The 22,212-nt window shown below is 35.4% G+C and overlaps 2 protein-coding genes across 3 annotated transcripts in view; one reads left to right on the forward strand and one right to left on the reverse strand.

Annotated features, from left to right (window-relative positions):
- The window catches only part of LOC128988497 (uncharacterized), a 34,965-nt gene extending 23,036 nt beyond the window's left edge, over positions 1–11,929 (reverse strand). For both annotated transcript variants that reach the window (XM_054409834.1, XM_054409833.1), the window contains exons 1-5: positions 11,630–11,929; positions 10,699–10,880; positions 3,705–3,855; positions 3,026–3,106; positions 933–1,150 (exon numbers count right to left, since the gene is read on the reverse strand). In XM_054409834.1, the coding sequence (XP_054265809.1) occupies positions 933–1,150; positions 3,026–3,106; positions 3,705–3,855; positions 10,699–10,880; positions 11,630–11,785 (788 nt within the window). In that variant the 5' untranslated portion in view covers positions 11,786–11,929. The remainder of the gene's footprint in view (positions 1–932; positions 1,151–3,025; positions 3,107–3,704; positions 3,856–10,698; positions 10,881–11,629) is intronic.
- A 2,999-nt stretch (positions 11,930–14,928) lies between these two features.
- Positions 14,929–21,161, forward strand: LOC128989025 (coiled-coil domain-containing protein 42 homolog). Its single transcript, XM_054410880.1, has 6 exons — positions 14,929–14,954; positions 16,164–16,368; positions 18,110–18,274; positions 18,961–19,128; positions 20,232–20,381; positions 20,935–21,161. Exons 1-6 carry the CDS (start codon positions 14,929–14,931, stop codon positions 21,154–21,156), a joined length of 936 nt encoding a protein of 311 aa, XP_054266855.1. The 3' UTR covers positions 21,157–21,161.
- Positions 21,162–22,212: the final 1,051 nt, after the last annotated feature.

A 22,212-nucleotide genomic window follows, 5' to 3' on the forward strand; every position in this document is an offset into this window, starting at 1 on the left:
TCAACTCCATTCTAAAAGGTGGATTCAAAATTCTCCAAGCTTTCCCACACACAAAATATTTCCTGAAAACACCACTAACAACCACATTTTGCCAACCACCCAACATCAAAAAGATGAAAGATTCTTGTTCGTCCTAAGACACCGGATCCAATGACAACAAACAGAAACAAACCCTAAAAGGGCTCTTTCTCATGTAATATTTCCAGATGTAAAACGTGTCCCATCAACCCCCCCACCACAAGTTTTTCCCAACAAATGACATTTTCAAGATTCAAGAACACAACACCTGCAGTACCAGCAATTTAATCTAAGCTTCAATATAAAAACTGCCCAGCTCGGTATATAGGCCTAACAAAGAACCAGTTCCATATCAGAATGAACGGCCATCGTCAAGATGTAAAAAATAATTATAAAGATAAACCAGTAGTCTACCTTGCCTCATCACACTCCAAATCTGATTTCAATAGTTGCTTCTCTTCAAAAATAATAAAACAACTGCCTCCAAACTGCAACCCCTCAGAACTGAGAAGATGGGAACTAAGCTACCTACGGTTCACGCACTCTAGAAACCCACCAAACCTTAATATAAGATAATCCCAATTCCTCACCTTTCATAGCAGGCTAGTGTGTAAATATTTTTTATATATGTGTGTACATGTGTAAATATAGAACTTTGTATATAGTGGATTCATAATGAGTGAACATATTCATACATAAGGAACAGTAAAAACAATGTTTGGTCTCTTTAACAGTGTTGGCAACTCTGACAAGGTGAAATAGATTCAAATTGCAACTGCCATTGCCATTTCTCCAGTACGAGAATTTCTACTTTTGTGTTGTATATTTTATGTTGTGTATATGTTTATGGACTTATTCAAAGGTAAGCCTGGTTTCCTGTTAATTTCCTTAATTATTAACAACACATCACTCACTTAAGTTTCTTGGTCTCCAATTCATCCTTGAGCCTGGTCCGCTCCTCGCCCATACGCTGCTCCAGAGCCACGAAGTTGGCCTGCATTGTCTTCATCTGACTCCTCGTCTCCTCCAGCGTGTCCAGAGTGGCCTTGCCTTTACGAGCCATATCCTCCGAAAGCAGAGTGATGGCTTGTGTACGAGCTGATATCACACTGTCCTTCTCTCGCAAGTTCTCCTAAAACGTTTATTAAACTCATCAATAAAGAAGAAAATAACATGATTATTTATATCTGCTATATGAAAAAGTTACATTTCTGTCATTTATTTCAGAAACAAAACTTACAGATCTTACACAATGTATAAGATTTCCGTTCACAAAATTTAGGCCGTTTGAATCCTAACTCACCCTAACTTTGAAACAACAGCTGACAGCTGATTAATACATTAGACTAGAAAAGTGGTGGGGGAACCCAGAAAACATTCCCCTTAAACCGCCTAAATTTTTTCATGTTTGTTACTCGGCCTAGCCTATTCATTTAATTCAGCCTTCTTGACCTGCTTTGTGAGCACAATTGATTATTCTCTAAATTTCCTTTTCGGCCTTTTAATTCTAAATTTGTGCCTAGTGCATTAGCAAAATTTAGCTTGTGATTGTTGTATTATTTGTCTGTTTAAAATAAGTTTAATTCACTTGTACTGTATTTGAAACTTGTACTGTTTTTAGCCACCATCCTCATAACTTACGATTGATCGTTAAAACCGTTAGTTTTGAACTATTTAACTAATCGTTTAGTTTGAATTCTTTATTGATGTTGTAAGCCTAACCATTTAATTTGTATTTTCCTCATTTGTTATTTAAAATTGATATTTAATTTAGAGGCTATTAAAAATTGGATTTATAGGCTTTTGGTATGTATTAAAGTCAAGTGGGCTACTTATAAGGTCTGACTGTGATTTATGTAAATATTTTTGACTGCACTTGGACATCAAGTTGTGTTCATGAACCTTCCTACACTGGCTGCAAACTGAGGAACCATCTACCTGACTACCTGAGAGACCTGACTGGCAACAAGCTACACAAAAATAACGCCTCTTCGACTTCGTTATGTTTACCGGTACGCATTGTTTTCCTCACCTTACTTGCGCTTACGCTAGGTTGAGAGTTGCCCGATTTTTCCTCCAGTCTGAAACGGTACTTGTCCCAACTCCTAGCTCGAAGGCAACCTTTTTCGCTGTTTCACCAGCATCAATACGCTTGATAGCACGGAGTTTCTCTTTAACTGACACAAACAACTTCTTACGTTTATCACAACTCATTTTATCACAGTTCAGAACTCACATACAGAACACAAAACGCACAACGCAACGGTCAGACTTTAAACAACTCACACACAGAACACAATACGCACAACGCAACAGTCAAACTTTAAAGAACTCACATACAGAACACAATATGCACGCGACGCAACGGTCAAACTTTAAAGAACTCACACACAGAACACAATATGCACGCGACGCAACGGTCAGACTTTAAACAACTCACACACAGAACACAATATGCACAACGCAACAGTCAAACTTTAAAGAACTCACACACAGAACACAATATGCACGCGACGCAACGGTCAGATTGACAGGTACAGGTGAGGTCGCAGACGGTCTGACAGAGGTTAATGACATGCCCCCTCCACTCCCGAAATGGCACGTGTTGTCGACACTATGATTATTGATTTTGCAAAGAACGCCTGAAAACGCAAAATGTATGCCGTTAATGTGATGCGGGCTTGCTCGCACAATAAATTGAAGGCGTTGAAACGTAGGCGTTAGTTCCGTTTTTATTTGAATATACGTACTGTACCCCTAAAAAAAAATCACGAATGCCGATCCGGAGTTTATTTGATAATACTGTGCCGCTAAAAAAAAAAATCACAATTGCCAATCCGGACTAGCTGAATAGCTGAGTCCGGACAAGGCCGATCCGGATGAGCGAGAGTCTACTGTATGTATCATACTTAATAAAAAAACATTAAAAAAATTATAAAACAAAAATTTAGTTACACACAACATAAACCTAAATAATGAAATTTCCCATTGAATTGTTCAAGTTTACCTGTAAATCTAGAACCTTCATTTCCAAGTCAGCTATTTTCTGTTTCACTTCGGGCGGGAGATCTAGCTCTGGAGGGGTTACCTGTAACATGGAATGGAAATGTTTTTATTTATTTCTTCATACATAATAGTAAATTCAATTCAAAAACGGTCTTTTGAGTCCAAATTTTACAGCCTGCATATTAAATGTTTCTAGTAATAAATATTCTTTAAGGTACTATACGTCACTGAAACTAACCTTAAAACCAGCAATAGTAGCTGGTTTTAGAGCAAAGTTCAATACCCTAGCCCTCGCTCACAATTTGAAGGAAGACCCTGTGCCCTGTGTGATGGGAATTTTCACATAGTGCTTGCCGCTTGGGCCCTTCCTTAAGAAGCAAATTTCCTCTGTACCCACGTTTCTTGTGATCAAATGCACTAAGACATTAGATCTTTTTCATAAAAAAACTTAGCAATCCATTGGTGGTGTCCATCATAGGGCAAAGTGAATAAAACTCACAGCACTGCAAAATGCCAGACTGTCGTTCCCCAATCCAACCTATAAAAGTTAAATGTCTCCACTGCAATGCAAAAGCAATTATGAACAGTGTCTACTATTTCCCTGGAAGGTGTTACAATTTGTATCAAACCATCTTCTTGTTTTAATTTAACTTTAACTTCCTTTGACAGCCCCAACATACCTCTTCAACATGTTGGGGCTTTGGAGAGGTAAAGTTGCTGTGCATCTGCTGTATAGTCTTGTCCTGATCTTCAAGCTGCACTCTGATATGTTCTACTATCTCACTCACTCGCCCCAGATCTTCTTGGCCCTTCTTGTTCTCAAACCTCGCCCTGAAACAGTAAATTATAGTGAATTGTTGTATAACACATTACATTTCATATAAAACGGATCAGTTAGTGATTAAAAGGCCTATTTTTATGCTATGAAGTGCTAACAGTAATGATAAGCATAAAGTAGAAAAAACCTGAATTGATCGCTAAAACCCTCAAGATGGGTCAGTACTGACCCCAAACCCACATGCAGTGCGTCAATGCGAGCCTAGCATCAGTCGAAGGCAGACCTATACCACGTTAGCATGTAGTGTGTGACATTCTTTTTGTTGTAGTGTAGGTTGGTAGTAAATTTTCCCGTCTGGCAAGCTTAGAAATCAACTTGTTTTCCCGTCTTCTCCCTCCAATTAGCAATACAATGGGACCGGCTAAGTTCTAAGTAGAGCTATTATCTGTAGGTGTTTTAGCGAACTATGTCGACTCTCATCGTAACGCAGTACATCACCAAACGTTATTTGCTATTCGTTAGACCGAAATTTGTAAGCCAATCGGGTTTGATCGACGCTACGCCGCACCGGGGATACACCCGCAATTGATGGGCCTTGTTAAAGGTGTATCTCACAAGGAATATATCCATTCTGTCAACTTCTAGTAGAGCCATCCCTAATATAGTTTAGATACCTAGGTGAGTTGTACACTTGACCTAACCAAGACCGGATTGAAACCCAGGGGCCTTTTTCATAATAAAGTACAAACTAATATTATTAGTAAATCAGCTGATCGCCCAATGCAAATCTAATGGAAACAAGTTGTAACTTGTAACTTGTAGTTTATTATGAAATGGGCCCCTGATTTCTGGCTTCTGTCTTCTGGCTTGAAATACAACACCTTAGACTGCTTGGCTCTAACAGTCTCTTGCACTAGCGATGCTTTTCAACCAAGCCCAAAGCCCAATCGTAGGAGTTCAAAATTTACTCTTAAGTCATATGTTAGTAGGCTATTGAAATAAGCTCTTTTTATTGAGTTATACTCTTATAGATACGGCATGGTAAGTAGAAGTTTTTACTAAGTTATGTTAGGCCTACTGTTTTGTCCGTAGTCTTTGGAGCTCAATATATTTAGTGAAAATAATAAAAGAGATTTTAAATAAATATGAACGGCATTAGAATTTAAATCAATTTAGTCTTTGAAATGAATATGTAGGTATGCAGACATCCAATCAATGAGCTAATAAGGATCACAAAATTTTGAGAAAACCGTAAGCCACACACCTATGAACCGCATACCACTACTTAAATGACAGGTCTTGATGTGAAACACCCCGAAAAATACCAGTTTTTTGACAAACCTTCTTAGACGGGCACATACCTTCATTAAAGGTTTGTTTATTATTACATTTATTTTAAAATAGGCCTATTGAATTTAAGTCAGTTGTTAGCTTGTACATTATATTTTTTTTGTCTGTTTAGTTTCCCTCTTAGCTTTGACTATTGATACAACAGTCAACACCCTTAGTTAAACTTTTTATTCTTGGATATTGTCTATGTCTTTACAGCAAAAATTTTTTTGTTTTGATTCTGACTAGTTTCGAACAACTAATTTATTGGTATATAAGTTCATATAAGTTATAAGAGATCGCCTTCCGCCGTTTGAATGGCGGTGTCATGTGTGTGCTCGGTGCCCAACCGCCGTTTGCCGGCGGTTCGGACATTTTTTTCAAATGCAATTACGCATTGAAAATGATCCAGAAGCGTAATAATTTTGATACCGTTGGAAAGAGGTTCTGAACTTTTATTTTCATATATAAGCACCTCGCACGAGAGTACAACCTCGAGAACGAACCGACGAACCTCGAGTGTTGTAATCTCGCACGAACCTCGCAGAACTGACAGATTCAATATAACTGTTATTATAATTTGAACAATATTTGCCGCGGGTAACATTTTCGAGCCGCAATCGACAAAATCTCGTAAAACACGTTATCTTGAAAAAATCTAAAAGTCTTAATTTTTGCTTAAACAGGAAGTGGTTGGTACCATTAGAAAGAGTTTGAGTTGTTCTTTATTTTCGTATAGAGAACTTTGTCAGTCGACATTAGGAAATCTGAAAAAATATTTTTTGAAATCAGCTGTTTTGTCAGATGGCCATTTTGCCCAAACCATCTAAACAGCGGTTTCTAAATTACTAATAAATATGTCGATAATTGACATCGAGTGATGAGAGTCATACTATTTAAAGCTAAGAAAACGTTCTATCTCTATGTTTTGATGCCTATCAGTATTGAGATTCAGGTGACACGTTAGTTGTAACTGGAAAAACAAGTTGTTTGCATTCTGCTCGTCAGAATCAAAGTAAGGTTTTCAATGCGGCTACATTATTATCTGTGCTAATTTTCATCAGAGGTTAGCGTTTTAGTGTAAAAGAAGTGTATCGTCAGGTGGTGTATGAGTTAGTAGTGGTATATATCCATATCTAAATCCTAGCCTAGCCTACAATCAGTATGTGTGTCTCACGCCACAATAATTCTTCTGAAACCTTTATTTGTTTATATTTCTGTATATATTTTCTTGTTCAGAAATATATTTCCTATCAATACATGTACATGTACAAGTGCATGTTATCTTGTTATAGTAAAGTACAAAAATTATAACTTTGAATACCGGTAACTAATTTTTTGCTTACGGCAAAACTAAAATTTAGTTTTTCTAGGCATATAAAGTCATAAAAAGGTTATTACTATGTACAATATGACATTATTCTGAATAAATTTATTGTTACCCTTAGTAATATAACAACTTTTGTAATATAAATTCTAATAATATTCTTATGTTTCAAATGTTCAGATTCTTATGTCACAAATTTGTTGATTTTCCCCGTAATTCTGGTAAAAAAGATTATTTTAAACAAATTAATCACATTTCCACGTAGGGAAATAAATTGCCTACATTTCGTATATCTTAAGCCGCGTTTACACCGGAGTATGAAACACAAGTTGCAAACAGAAATTGCAAACATCTCTAAACACACCAATTTTTAGACAAAACTTTTTGCTGTTGCAAACAGTTTTTCAGTGTTTGCAACAGAAATTTTTGTTTCCACTTGTCGGTAAAGATCAAAGGGAGTTGCAAACTCTTTGTTTGCAACACTAGTTTCGGTCACTATGAGCCGTTGAAACACGAAACAGAAACATTTCTCCGCCATCCCCTACGCTACCACCTCCTGTCTCACTCACGTGATCACTCGCACCACCCTGTATCTCGACTCAGTGTTATTAACCCTGTCTGTACTGATACTAGCCTGGCTACTAGCTACCTCCTGTTTGTTGTGTCTTATCTCGTATCATGCGTGTTGTGAGTGATGGAAAATCTACTGAGTGAGACGGAGAGGGGAGATGACAATATCAAAAGCTCAATAGGTAGTCAATTAGATTGTACAGAGAACAGGAAGTGCTTTGGAATCAAGCTATTTCTGACTATACAAACAAAAACAAGAAAAACTATGTGTGGAATGACATTTTACGGGAATGAACTTAAGCAAGGCAGAGGTCCAAAATAAGATGAGGAACCTCATATAATTAAATTTAACAGAGGATCTAAAAAGGGCAATAAGTCTGGATTGGGGGCCAACGATGTGAAAACCAAGTGGAATTTTTTTTCAATCAATGATGTTTCAATCAAGGTCGAAATTATTTCAAACAATTTCATGAAACATGGAAACAAAACCATGAAATAAAAATTGCAAACTTTTATTTGAAACTACTGTTTGCAATAAAAGTTTGCAACTTTTTGTTTGAAACTCCGGTGTAAACGCGGCTTTAGATTGTCTGTAAAAAATTTGGTTTAAAAATTCTAGGCCTCTGATTATAAAAATTATTCCAAGAGTTTGAAATTGTTTTCATTTTTCACATTTAAAAAAATACCACCAACAGGGATTCCTAATATTTTATTCTAAATCTCCTTTCTTTTCTGAACAAAACAAGTATGATTATGACTAGGTTATCAACAGTACTTTCGGCACTGCGAACTGTTAAAAGAACCTCTGCAAAATGGCCAAAATTGCCAGGGCACCGAGCATTTTAGCATAAATCAGGTCAGGGCAGTCCTAGGATTAAGTATGATTGAGGGGTCCGCGGAATTGGCTAACTCTGGAACTCGCTAACCCCATGTTAAATGCCCTATCTTCAAATTTGGTCGATGAGAGGAACTCGCTAACTTGTTCGGTTTCGGAATTGGCTAACTCCGGAACCCGCTAACCCGCTCTAGAGCCGGGTTAGCGAATTCCGTCCTCGTACGGAAGTCGCTAACTCGGTCCCTCGGCGGAACTCGCTAACTCCCAATCAGAAGCCTCGCGAGCCGTCCAATGGGAGCCAAGCACGAATATTTTTGGCCAGTGTTGCCGAAAGTGTAGTACCTATATCGTATTGGCACCATAATGTCGTATCTTACGATTAATTAGGAGTAAGAGCAACGTAGTCGATAAAATAAATATATTTAGAAGTATGTTTAACCACAGAGAAGTTCTTATGATTATTAGGGTGGAAAATGCATTATAGTCTTACCATAGACTAACCAACACAAGTAAACTTTACATCCCATTGTAAACTTTGAAGCTCGTTTTTCGTGTCTAGTTCATGTCCGGTGACACTGATCGCTAGTGTCGACAAAATTGTGTTTCTATTATTTTATAGTTAACTTCATGATTTGTTCCTTACTGTTTGGTTATATAACTAGGGGACATGTTGGTTAAACGAGGTTTTAAATTACTGAAAACAAGAAACAATTGTAAACAAAACACGACCTCTAAAGACAGGGCACCAGACAGAACTAACAATACAACTGTCTTCAGATCATCCATAAGGATGAGAAATGTACTAATATAAGGGAGTATGTTTTATATGTGGGTTTCTTACTTAAATAGTAGCTTATTGGTATGAAAAAGATAAAAATGCACATTTAATTTGGATCTATTACATGTTATGAAATATCTATTTTCGTAGTCCGCCATTTGTTTCTTTTATTCGAATAAATACCATTTTGTGAACTTCTGCAAATAAAATTTTTGAGTTCGTATTTTATATACTGGGCTTGTAGTAACCTTAAATCATAAATCATAATAAAATTTACACGTTAAACGTCATTACAGAATTACATTGTAGTGGTTATGTATTTTTAAATAGAGCTATTGAATTTAAATAAATATTTATCAATACATTATAAAGTGGTAGGCCTAATGTATTCATGGATTGCATTAAAAGTTAGTCTATGCATAAATACAACTTGTAAATTTCTTTTATCGTAGGCTTTTAGTGTAGAACCTGGGTCATCCTCTTAATTTTGTTGAATTAATATTAATTGTACGTCTTTCAGTAGGCTTACTTTTTAAAAGTCTGGAGTTTTTTTCCAGGCTGGTTCTATCTTATCCAAAAACAAAGCAATTGTCTATTGTGTAGCTCAGTACTGGGGAACGGTGAACCGAGCAATGGCTTGGTATAGTTTACATCGTTTGTGAAAGCAATATAAAGGAAACCCAACACTCAAATCAGGAAAATCCGTCAATTAGTTTATTAAAAATCGTGAATTAAAATAACCCTGTCACGTTTTATTATATGAATATTATATCTTCTCCTATTTTTTACTAGTGGTGCTTAGGTGTACAATCTAAAAACCGTTTTAAAACATTTAACATTATTGCTAAAAAATTCAACACATTTTAGAATTAGGCAACTATTTACTAGTAGGTCTACAATGCTTTGGTTCAAACTATTAGGCCTAGATAAAAACTTAATCTATGTCATCATATTTGTACACGTAAGTTGGACGGTTCAACGACGAACATTTAATTTAAAATCTATGAATTAATTATGAAAGTTACGATGGTTGATGACTGTATTAATTAATGGTTTTGGTTTATTACGACATTACAATTAAATCTGTTTTCCGTTTTTAAGAACTTGCGTGTATTTTAGCTTAATTTCGTAGAGGTTTAATTATTTATTACCAATTAGACTAAATTTTGAATATTTTTCATATTCTATTATTTTCTTTTATACTGATGGCATTTATATTTAAGATCGAAATCATAAACATTTAACTGGCCATTGTACAGTTGAATAAAAAACACTTTTTTATGATTTTTTAATTGTCTTTTAATTACTTTGGGCTAGTTATCTGTTAAAAGTGGAATTGATAACAAAAAACAATAACATTTACTGTATCTTTATAGACACTGACATTTTGAAATACGGCAGTGTACGATTATTTTGTCGTACAAGGTTGGCAACGCTCCGAGCAGTGGGCGCGGCCGGGTTAGCGACTTCCAGAGTTAGCGAATTCCGCCGCGAGACAAAATCGAGTTAGCGGGTTCCGGAGTTAGCCAATTCCTGACTGAGACGGTTAACCAGTTCCAGAGTTAGCCAGTTCCGCCACACGACCGAGTTAGCGAGTTCCTGAGTTAGCCAATTCCTACGTCTCTGATTGAGCCTTGCCTCTATCAAGTGTGCTCAACTGTTAAGTGTGTAGCAACCTGTTTCTTATAGGCTAGTAGATAAAAAAATAGCTTATTCCCTATATGGGAAATTCGCTAAAACTGGATTATTCTTTTTGTATTTTAACCCCGTAGCGAAGCACGGGTCACAGCAACTATTTTTCTTTAAACAAAATATATATTACTCTTTTAAAACTAACAAGCATCAAAAATTAATCTCCATACAGCTTAATAGTAAATCTTAGGAAACTTTATAATGTATATAAGTGTATTTAGGTCTTGAACAGATTTTCTCTTCCAACCATTCTAGTTTTTCAAAATGAAGAAATCTACAAAGCATAAAAGCAATTATTGTGTATCTATTTATTGTAATGGCGTGTCAGTGACTCTCACCTTTACTTTGAACACAATTATCCTCACCTGTCTTCTTCGAGCTTCTTTTTGAGCAAATTGCTCTTCTCCTTAAGCGTGCTGGAAGAGTTAGTCCCGCTTCTCTTAGCTGGGGAGTTAGATCCGCCATCATCAGTTTTCTTCTCTCCAGATTTAGCAATTCTACGGGCCCTCTCTCTTGCCTTAATTCTTGACAGTGTGCTAACCAATTGCTTGAACAAACATTTTACCATTAAAATGTTAAGCTTGATTTTTTGCTGGCTTACACCAACCAAAGGTGCTTAACAACAACGAACAGAACACAGGTTTTGTGTTAGGTTCTGATCTATAATCACTCGATTAAAGTTAGTACTAGGCTACCCAACTTACTTAGACTAGAAAATAACTAAGCTACTAAAATCTATGGTCGACAATATTTTTACACAACAATATTCTTCCTCATTTGTGACATATTATTACGAAGTTGTCACGATAGTAGGACGTAACCACGATAATTCCTATGTTGTTTCCTATGCAAAGTCCGTGATCAGTGTACAACAATAAATCATATAGCCTAAAGAACAGAAAAATAGAAAGTCTAGTGCTAGTTATTGGCCTACTGCTAGTCATAGGCTACTACTAAGTGGTGTTTTAAGACACAATAAGGTCGGCAAATTATTGATACCGTAACTTATCAAAAAGTTTTAAATTTTAGTAGCCTTTTTAAAAGATAGAACAATAGCATAAAAACATTGCTTATTTATATTCTCTTTGATTTTCTATTCTTTCTTGGGGTTCTCTTCATCCACACATTCCACAAATTTCTAACTGTCACAAAGCCAGTTTGACAATATATTTGACAATGATTCCATGGATGCGGCTTTGTGTCGGCCCTGTTGTTCTTAACAATGTTCATCAATACCTATACAAACGTAATAAGTTATAGGCTAAGTCCTAAGTAATTTAAAAGGTCTTAACTTACCTCAGCTTTTAGTTTATTTGCCTTTTGTTGTTCTATTCTGTCCTTGATAGCTTCTATATCGGTAAGTTCGGATAAACCGGATAGTTTTAACCCAGTTCCAGGAGGCTGATCTGTTGTCTGTATATTTGGTTCATTTTCTTGGGAGACTTCTTCCATGACTGATTAACTTAAATGTAAAATGTAATCAAAACCTTTTTAAAACACACATCACTGAGTTTGGCCTAAATAGCTATGGGGCAATGACAATATGGAATAAATAACTTAAGTTAAGTTAGTTCTCTAAAAAATAGCTCACTTCTAAATAGAAAATAGCTAGTCTTCCCAAAAACAATTAAGTTAATACTGTATTAATGTGCAACGTTGCTCATGTGTTCTCAACTGCAACAACTAACTAAATAAGTACAGTAGTTGAAATTAACAAACGAACTTCTCATTCACGCAATGTATGTTGTGAATTTCTAAAGGCTAGTATAAGCTGGTCACCAATGTATACTTTGAACACTTAACATTTAAGGAATAAATAATTAATAATAATTGAACTAAAAATCCCACTGATTTTCTTTTAACTAAACGGTATAGGGTACAACGTAAAATTTTTCAATAAACGATAAGACAAGACAACAAAAAGATACGTCATACAAACTCTGTTTATTGAGAGGTTAGGAAAATAAATGTCAATTTGACAGCTGTGAATAGGGAGGAGCCCAAAGAACTTTAGAGACTCCCATTGGTCAGCTTACAAAACGGAAGTTGTTGTCAGCTTCTAATAACAATCGGTGGGGTATCAACCAATTTGTCAAAACTGTTGAGTATATGTATAAAAATTTTATAGTAAAACTACGTAGATGGCTACGTATATAGTGAACGATTAATAGAAAAATACCGGTATGGATCATAAACATAAACAAATGACATTTTTGGCCCGAAAATAAACATGATTTAACATTGCTCAAATGGAACGATCAAACATTTGTTCAATGCTCTTATGATTCGGGCCAACAACGACATTTTGTTTATGTTTATGATCCGTAGTTAAAGGCGGCCATGCTAGGGACCTCAAAACAAAAATATAAATCGTTCCCGGGTCCAGGTCTTACCATGAGTACTACGGTAATAGCTTATTCCCTATATGGAAAATTTGCTAAAATATTGTTCTAAACCAAAACAATATAAAATGAAAATGGAGTATTTCCATAACCCAAAGCCGAGTAACCAACCTTTCATCGTATTCTTATAAAATACATACACATTAGGCCCCTATTAGCCGTGAGCAACATGTGGCGCAGCCAGCGGCGCCGCCGGCGGAGCCGCCGGTGGCCCACAGTGTTTTGGAACCTGGACACTAGTCGCGCGACATATTCGTAGCTCGCTCAAACGGCGGAATTCAATAATAATAATAATAATAATAATAATAAATCTTTATTTCTCCACAAGTAATACAATAAAATTACAAAGATCTATAAAAAACAAATTATTTTACAATGTAATAAAAACTTATTGTTAATTAATTAAATAAAAACAGTTTGCTTCAACTTGCGAAGAAATATACACACCCAAAGAAGATTAAAACTTCTGTGTGTGGGCGGGAGTCTCAACTAATACTTAACAATAACAAAAAAATTCTCTGAAAAGGGTAACAAAATGAATTATAAATTAAATTTACCTTTAGTCCAATAACTTTTGTAGAAAAGACAACAAAGAAAACAAAATTCACCAATATCTAGGAAGTAAAACGAAAAGTATGTAACTATAATAATGAGAACATTTTAAGAAATTGAAGGAAACAATGAAAACCCAGACTCTGAAATACAGATACTTACAAAGATAAAGCAAATACATTGAGCTAGACATTACTTACTAATTCACCACAACACTAGTGTCAAACATGACATTGAGTGACTGCATCCACAATTTGCACGTCACTATTAGCACTAGACATTGTTTATCTAAACTAAAGACAATTAATAACGCTAATGATACAAAAAGGAAATAATACACTGTTAAAAAGGTCACTCGTAAACAAAGTGAACAGAAGTCACCAATGAATAGAACAGCAATATGGCGAGGCACGTCTCAATCGACTCAAACCACGATGTAGACTATGTGACGGGCTTCGTTTTCACGTTAATAGCGCATGCGAGCGCAGTCAGTGGCGTCGCATGTTGCCCACGGCTAATAGGCTCCATATACTGCAATGCCCCCCGACTGCCTGGACACTAAAACGGTCGCGACACATGTTGCCGGGCAAAATCACTCCCGGCAACACCTCGGGCAGCTTTTTCGGCGGCGCCACCGGTCTCCCCGCGGCTAATAGGCACCATTTGACTCCATGCCCCTCTACACGTCCGACACCGGCGGCTCCACTAGCTGCGCCACATGTTGCTCACGGCTAATAGGGGCCTTAGCTGCCTCCAAACTAAACAGCACTGCTGACAGTGTTTGCCACATTGCCGCGGCCTGTGGCCTGTCAAAAACAGCATCCGCCAAATTCATACACCTTACCTTGTATATTATTTATCCATGTCCGGTACTGGGTAGCCTAATAATTAGAACAAATATCATCCGATTTTGATTAAGTTTGGTACAAAATGTGAGTGAGTTTGCGAACAAGCATGATCAGGGGTGTTTTATAAGGGGTGTAAAGGATAAAAATAAGGTTTCCCATTTTCTTAATTTCCCATAATGAGCTACTATCGCAGGTCTCGTGTTAAGAGTAAGGCTTAGACCTGGGACCGATTTATTTTTTTGTAAAACATCATCCATTCACATTCTTATTATATGCAGGGTGTCCCGGAACTCTCTACCAATATCTTAGGGCATTGTTCCTGAGTAAAAAACATATTGTAATGATTAAAATGAATGATTGTAATTGATGGGTTATTGAAATTTAATTATATATATCATATTTAAATTTTAAATTGTCCGGAAGTCCTTATAGTTACCGGTTATCACAATTAAGTGATTTTTACACATTTTTTACAACAGTTATTGTGTGTTCTGACATATGTAACACAGTTTAATGAATCAATATTTTTGACTTCTGAAGGAACACAAAGCACATAGCAAGTGTAGAACCATTCCTAACTCTTTAAAGATTATGTACTAAATACTGTATAAGGTAAATTTTGAAATTTTCCAAACAAACATTGACAACTGAGCAATGTTGTACGATCAAAATGTCTCCGTTGTTGTATTGATAACATTTTATTGATGATTGTCCTAGTAGACTTCCCAACAACTCCTTCTAGCTGAAAGAGGGTTGCTAAGGCAACAAATCAACTAAGTCTAACACTTGCAAAATGATCAGAGGACAAGATCAGATAAAGTAAGTTAATTAAATTAACAGATATTAAATTTATTCTCTCAAACTACGCCATAAATAATTACAGTAATAGCGTATTATTATGTTTAACCATAAACGGGTCATTGAGTGTTGCATTGTATTTCAAAAACAGTTTTTAAAGTTAAAGTAAAACCTCACTAACACCATACCATTTTGGACACTGAGGTTGTCGGGTTTGGGGGATATTGATTCACTCAGAACATTGAAATTTTTTAATGGGTAATAAAAATAAATACATAACTGACAAATTTTTACAAACAGGGTGAGTTTTAAATGAGTTCCCCCCCTACTTTTTTCTACATTTCTTAAGATATCAACTCCGGACCACGTCAGATCATTGTTGAGTAGTAAGTACTTCATTTTGACTTGGTATAAATTTTTAGCCGCCATCTTGGATCCGCCATATTGGATACAAAGTTTTTTTTTTCAAATGTAAAGGTAGGGTTGTGACCCATAATTTTAAACTAGATTTTAATGCTGAATACGGTGCTGCAATTCGTTTTTAAAAATCTTGATCCATTCTAAAGTTATGAGAACCTTTTATAACATTATTTTTAGCCCATTTTAACATTGTGCATTTAGAAACTAAGAACATAATCACAAAATAGTGCTAGATAAAGATAAGTATACACCACATAATATACATAAATCTTTATCTAGCACTATTTTGCGATTATGTTCTTAGTTTCTAAATGCACAATGTTAAAATGGGCTAAAAATAATGTTATAAAAGGTTCTCATAACTTTAGAATGGATCAAGATTTTTAAAAACGAATTGCAGCACCGTATTCAGCATTAAAATCTAGTTTAAAATGATGGGTCACAACCCTACCTTTACATTTGAAAAAAAACTTTGTATCCAATATGGCGGATCCAAGATGGCGGCCAAAAGTTTATACCCAGTCAAAATGAAGTTACTCTACACAATGATCTGACGTGGTCCAGAGTTGATATCTTAAGAAATGTAGAAAAAAGTAGGGGGGGAACTCATTTAAAACTCACCCTGTATAAATTTATTACTTACATGAGTAGTATTTGTACATATTGAGGAAACAATCTTAAAGGATTTTAGATAAAACTTCACCCGTTCTTGAGAAGTCGAACGCCTGTTGACTGTCGAGTTAATGAGATTTTACTGTATTTATAAAAAACTTAAAATATCACATGAGTACGGTATTCTGTCCTGTACAGATTTGTTCAAGACTGGGATGTACCTAGACCAACCCCACTCTCAACCCTCATAGAAGCAAATTTGGAATTCAAAAGCTGTCAGGACAAATTGAAAAATCAGATTAATGAATCAGATAGCGTTAGACAGGAAATCAACGAGAAATGGAAGGAGCTTAATGATAAAAAACAAATGTTAAAAACATTACATTTGGAATTTGATAAACTGGTGAGTGTTATTATTTTTTAGTGTTTTTTTGGTGATTGTAGTATTTAAAGATACTATTGCTTTTAAGATAAACTTCTTTGATGTGTTTTACTCAAAAAACAATTTGTAGATAATCAGGGGCGGCTCCAGATGGTAGGCCCGAGCCTACCAACTTTGGTAGATATTTCAAAAATTATAAAAAAAGATTTGCTAGCAGTTAAGTTACCCGTTGCCGGCTAAGAACTATTATTTTAAATGGTAATTTGTTTTTTACGATAAATTATAAAAATGTATACCAAAAACAAAAATAGAATATTTATTTTACTTAATTGCCAGTGGAAAAATAATGTTTTTTTGTTTTTTCATTAGGTGTATAAATATATAAGTTTTTACCCATACCTACCACCACCACCAACACACAACATACAGCTGTCCGTGTGAAGAGCATGCATTTTCTAAATTTAAACCGGTGATAGTCGGGGATTGCCCTTGTACCTTATAATGGTGATTGCTAAAGCAAGATGCAATGGAAATTGTAGTCCCTAGAATCCTAAAATTCAAAGGGTAATTCGGATGAAATCATCGGCATTTCTTGGGATTACGACTATTTCTCCTTTAAACTTAGTACTGATGATTGTTGATTCGTTCAAGTTTGGTGTCATTTTTTTAATCGTCAGTCTGGTTCCATTGCACAGCTTGGGTGGAGTTAAGTTGCACATTTAGTATTATTGGATGACAGTAATGTGGTGGGTTAGTGACCAATTGGGAGGCATTTGAATAGGTACCTGCTGAGATAGCACGCACGATTATTATTCACTTAATAATTTATGTTAGATTGTGTGGGAATATAGAACAAAAGATAACAATATTAAGGCATTGCCATCCTTTTATTGTTTATACTGTAATACTTTGATAATGTTTTTTACGTTTACATATTTAATAGTGGATAATTTAAACGTTGTTGAGCAGACAGGTGCGCTGCGATTGGGATTTTATATATATGGACTTATCAAAAAGTAAAATAGTTTTCTGTGCTGCATTCTGTGGAAACAGTGTGGCACTATTTAAAATCATGACTAATACAAAATGTTGTGATTATTGAAACCTACAAAACAGTTGGTGAAAGTAAACGTCTGCTTTTAAACTATATTTATTCGTAAACATTGTAGTTTCAAAAGTCTGACATGGACCCCTTTAAACCCTCTGGGGCGGAGCCATTTTTACGGATCTGCACCAAACTTCACACAAACCATCCAGGAATAATGCTTAATAATGGCTTAAAGTGTCAATACAATCTGTCTAGCGGTTTTGGAGTCCATAGGGTATATGCATACATACATACTTCCTCTTTTATAGATATAGATAAAGAAATGTAATGATATGCAAATAAAGGGAAAGCATTTAAAACTTATTACTCTGCAATTTAAATTTTAAAATCCCCCCTTTTTGCGGGGAAGCCCCTCAAACCTCTTGTCCACAGATTAATCTACTTGCTCCTTGATCCTTGTCAGGCCTAACCAAAAAACTATTCCTGGAGCCGCCCCTGTAGATAATAGTTTTTGTTCTACAATTTATAATAGTGATGCATATCCATCCTATCAACAATTAATTAGTTTGCTTTTTTTCGGTAGAAACTTCTAACTAAATATTCAAAAAGTGTATTTTTTGAATATATTGTTTTTAGACAGGTGATTGATCTAACATAAACGGAAAAAAAGTAAACCGCTATGTCAGAGTTTATGCCGTTATTTTTGTAAAACAGGAAAGTGAAGACAAAAAGAATCGAGCCAAAAAAAAATTGGAAGATGAGAAGAAATTGCAGGGCAAATTATTAGAGCAGCTACAGAGTGTAAGACAGGAAGTCCAAGAACTCGGGGCAGTCAAAAGCAAAATGGAAGCATATTTGAACCAGTATAGGATATTTGAGGTACAGTAGGTAAAACAACGACATTTAGTAGTACAAAACAGTGTTTTAAAATATGCAGTGTTTTTACCGGTAGTTTTAGACTCCAAGACCAAGGTGGTAGTCTATGTCAATTCTTGAAAACTAGTGATTAGTGAATATGAGTTACATAAACATGTTGTCATGTTAGAAAGCCAAATCTAGCTCTGCAATCTAAGTTAGAGCTACTTCATCAGGATTAGGGAGGCTCTTCAAACATGATCCAAGCAGGATTGATTCATGAGTCAAGCAATTTTTATATAATAAGTAGAAAATCAATACGGTATAGCATTTTGTCTTTAGTTTGGACGACAGTTGCATTTTTAGACGAGGTTTAATAATCAATAATGTACAGTATGTACTGAAATACGTTTTCACGGAAGGCGGTCCATACTCCATACCCATATCTCAAATGGGTTTGAAAACAACAACTACCTTTAAATTCATTTGTAACTATAGACTAAAAAGGAAAAAAAATGTATTTATAGTTTTTAAAATTGAATTACAATGCTTCCAGGGACCCATAACATATATTTTTGTCACATAGTACTTTTGACTTGGTCCTTAAAGTAGATAGATTATATAGCCAATGTTACGCAGAGAAACAATTGAACAAATTAAAACATTATATCTTACCAAGAGTAAACTAATTTGGCTGCAATTGATTTCAGGAGTACTTGCAATACGTAGTGCATCACAACAGTGAGTTCAACACTGTCAACGATATATTAGAGAGATACAGAGTGTTGAGGAATATGCAAACTCAGTTGGAGAAAACTGTAGAGGAAGATTTGCAGTTTATGATACAGTCCAGAAACGACATTGATGACTTGACTGAGGTAATTCATCAACATGATATGCACAGAGTTCGGGATTATTTAGAAGTCATTTTAAGACTTAAGTGTGATGTTCAACTATTCAAAACATTAAAATTATGACAATGGCAAAGTTGTCTATTCACATTTCATTTTACACATCTTCAAACATTATACACCAAAACATTACAATCTAATTTATTTATAGCCTCTTAATTGCTGATACATGTTGAAAATGTGTGTAAATACCTGCATATGGTAATCCATCTATATCTATAAAAGAGGAAGCATGTGTATGTATGTATGTACCCTATGGACTGCGAAACCGCTCAACAGATTGTAATGAAACTTTCAGGCATTAATAAGCATTATTCAAGGATAGTTTGTGTGAAGTTTGGTTCTAGGACCTTGTCAAGGAGGGGGCTACCGTGGGGCTTGGGGGTCCTCCCTCTGGACGACACCACAATATGTTTTATACATATAGAGTTTTTACATGTTTCAATCTATACTACTTCTATCATCTAAAACACATAATCAGTTGAACAAAATAGAATTTTGTCTCTTGTGAAGATTGACCAATAATCTAGGACTGATAAAATCAAACTTTAGAGCCTAATGTGGATAAGATCAAAATCGATTGACTATTGGATATAAGATCCTACTCATTTATTTATTAGCAATCATAACATTAACATAATGTCATACAGTATTACGAAGACATCCCATCTATATGGATCAGCTGTCGCCAATTTTTTACTAAAAAAGAATGTAGTTGTGTGAGCCAGTCACAGATTGCGCTAGTATGTCTAAAACTCTATTTTGTACCTTATTTTTCGTTACCGACATAGTTGCTGGGTCACAACAGTTGCTATAGCTCATAATAAGTCATTCCATCAGTTTGACTTGGTAAAAACCATTGTGTAATCGGCAGAAATCAGTAATTTAGATCAGCGCAATCTGTAGGTGGCTCACATCAACTAAGACAAATTTTATTAAAAACCTGGCTACAACTTTAACATGGGGATGGAATGTCTATTAATAGTCAAAGGTATTACCATAAAAAAGATTGCAATATTAGGTTGTATATATTGCAAGGTAGACATTGAATTGGTGTATTTATATTTTAGGAAAAATGTAACGACATTAACGGGCTCGTCAATCGGCTAGCGAAGGTACGAGTGAAGGCTAAAGCTGCAAGTGACAACCTTCTGTACTGGGATACTTTGGTCACAACCATCAAAACATTCACTGCTGAAAAGTCTCTTGAAATACAAATGGTATGTTCAAACCTAAATACAAATGGTATGTTCAAACCTACTTAATTTAGCAGATTTTTATTTAGTTTCAATTAAATAACTTAAATTCACAATTTTTTTTATTATCTCCGTAACCGTTAGGAACACAAGAATGCTTCAATATACTGTACAAAATTATTTATTTTTTTTAAGCTCTACAAAATGGTTTAAAACATTATTTTTGTGATACAAGCTAGGTGTGAATGTGTGACACTGTTGATAAAGAACCCTGGCAACACAGGCTCACTAGTGTTATTTATGGCCCAAGCTTGACTAGTTTAACAACACTGGTCAACCAACAGCCTTCGTGTACTGTAGTTGTAAACTTGACTGCCAGGATGCAGCACAAGCTGTCCTCGCATCGATAATAAATTGTAAGTAGAAGTTTGGATAATTTAGTTCAGAGTCTGAGCTATAGTCTGTAAAGCTCAAAAGGTAAACACACATTTTCTGTATTATTTGATTGTGTTTGAACTTCAATGTTTCACATGAGTTAAATTAAAAAAAAATAACTTTTGTTTATATTTGTTCTCAGGTCCGAGACGCCACCTGGAGTTTGTACTTGCAGATGTGCCGCAAACATAAAGTTGAGGACCCAGTGGCCAAGAATAATTTTGAGAAGCATATAAGCTTCATTTACAAAACCATACAGCAATATAAACATATTGTTCAAATAGCCCTAAAGAAATCAAAGTCACCATTTCAATCTCATTGTCCGAATACATCCGCAGTTAGTGTAAAAAAGCCAAACTTGTAAAAAGATTAATGGTAACTCGTTGTCGGGACCACGTAAGTTTGCAGTTGGTGGAAGCCAATCACAAGACAAGGCTAGTGTGACGTTGTCACATCACCCATTGACAACACTAATTAGAATATACAAAGCAATATTTTCAAATCAGCTGGTATTATTAGATTTGGCAACACCGCATCGTTCATTGGTTCATTCAAAACCATATGGTAAATAGGCTCCTCCCTCAACTGCAAACTTATGTGGTCCCGACTATAGTTCATTATTGGACTCTCACTGTAAGTATAAAATATTGACTGAGTTCCAAGTGAAATGAAGGAACAAACATACTCCGCTAATAGATAATCAATTATGGAACAGCTGAATGTAATTTTTATGAATATTCCTACTGTTTTATCTGGTTTTTAGGTTCTTTGTAATGTTGTGTAGAAATAAAATAGATGGTTAACATTTTAAAATACACACAGTAATTTGTTTGTAAACCTGCAATATGGGTATGTTATACACATTGCTTATGCTAGGGCTACCAGCCGCTTGCTGGGTTGGGACGAGGACAGCTGAGTGTATCTGTGTGTGGTAGTGTTATGTTAAGTATGCGATTCTAATGTTATGTGCTTAATCTGTACGATTAATATTAGTGAGGAAAGTGGTGTATGGCTTTCCCAACCATTATTTTACTAGAGACCCGTTGTATCCAACCACAACGGGCTCTGTTGCTAGTGTTAAATAATGTTTACTTTTGGGCCAGTAACATAAATTATTTATGTTAGTGATCCATACCATGTCTGTTCAAGTATTAGTGCTTTGTATAGTGCATCTCTAAGATCTAGTAGGTTGTAAATAATTAAATAGCACCAATTAAAAGTAACTTTAACTACACAGCCACTTCAGTGAATATTGTAGACGGATAGCGTCAGTGACAACGAATGACAGCGAGTGTGTACTGGCTATATGTTCGTGCCCTTCTTCATTCGTTCTAGTTTGTCTCTTTTGATACATGATAGGAGACCGCCAAAAAAGTGAACGCAACCGTACAAAAATGTTGGCGATGCAAACTACCCCAAA

The sequence above is a fragment of the Macrosteles quadrilineatus genome, unplaced genomic scaffold, assembly GCF_028750875.1.
Source record: "Macrosteles quadrilineatus isolate MER2022 unplaced genomic scaffold, UCM_ALF_1.0 Scaffold_3__2_contigs__length_128488019, whole genome shotgun sequence".
NCBI lineage: Eukaryota > Metazoa > Arthropoda > Insecta > Hemiptera > Cicadellidae > Macrosteles > Macrosteles quadrilineatus.

Coding starts and splice junctions, on each gene's coding strand:
- LOC128989025 (XM_054410880.1), top strand. CDS start 14,929: ATGATCAGAGGACAAGATCAGATAAA. Junction 14,955..16,163: donor AGAGGACAAGATCAGATAAA/GTAAGTTAATTA, acceptor TGTCCTGTACAG/ATTTGTTCAAGACTGGGATG. Junction 18,275..18,960: donor ACCAGTATAGGATATTTGAG/GTACAGTAGGTA, acceptor AATTGATTTCAG/GAGTACTTGCAATACGTAGT.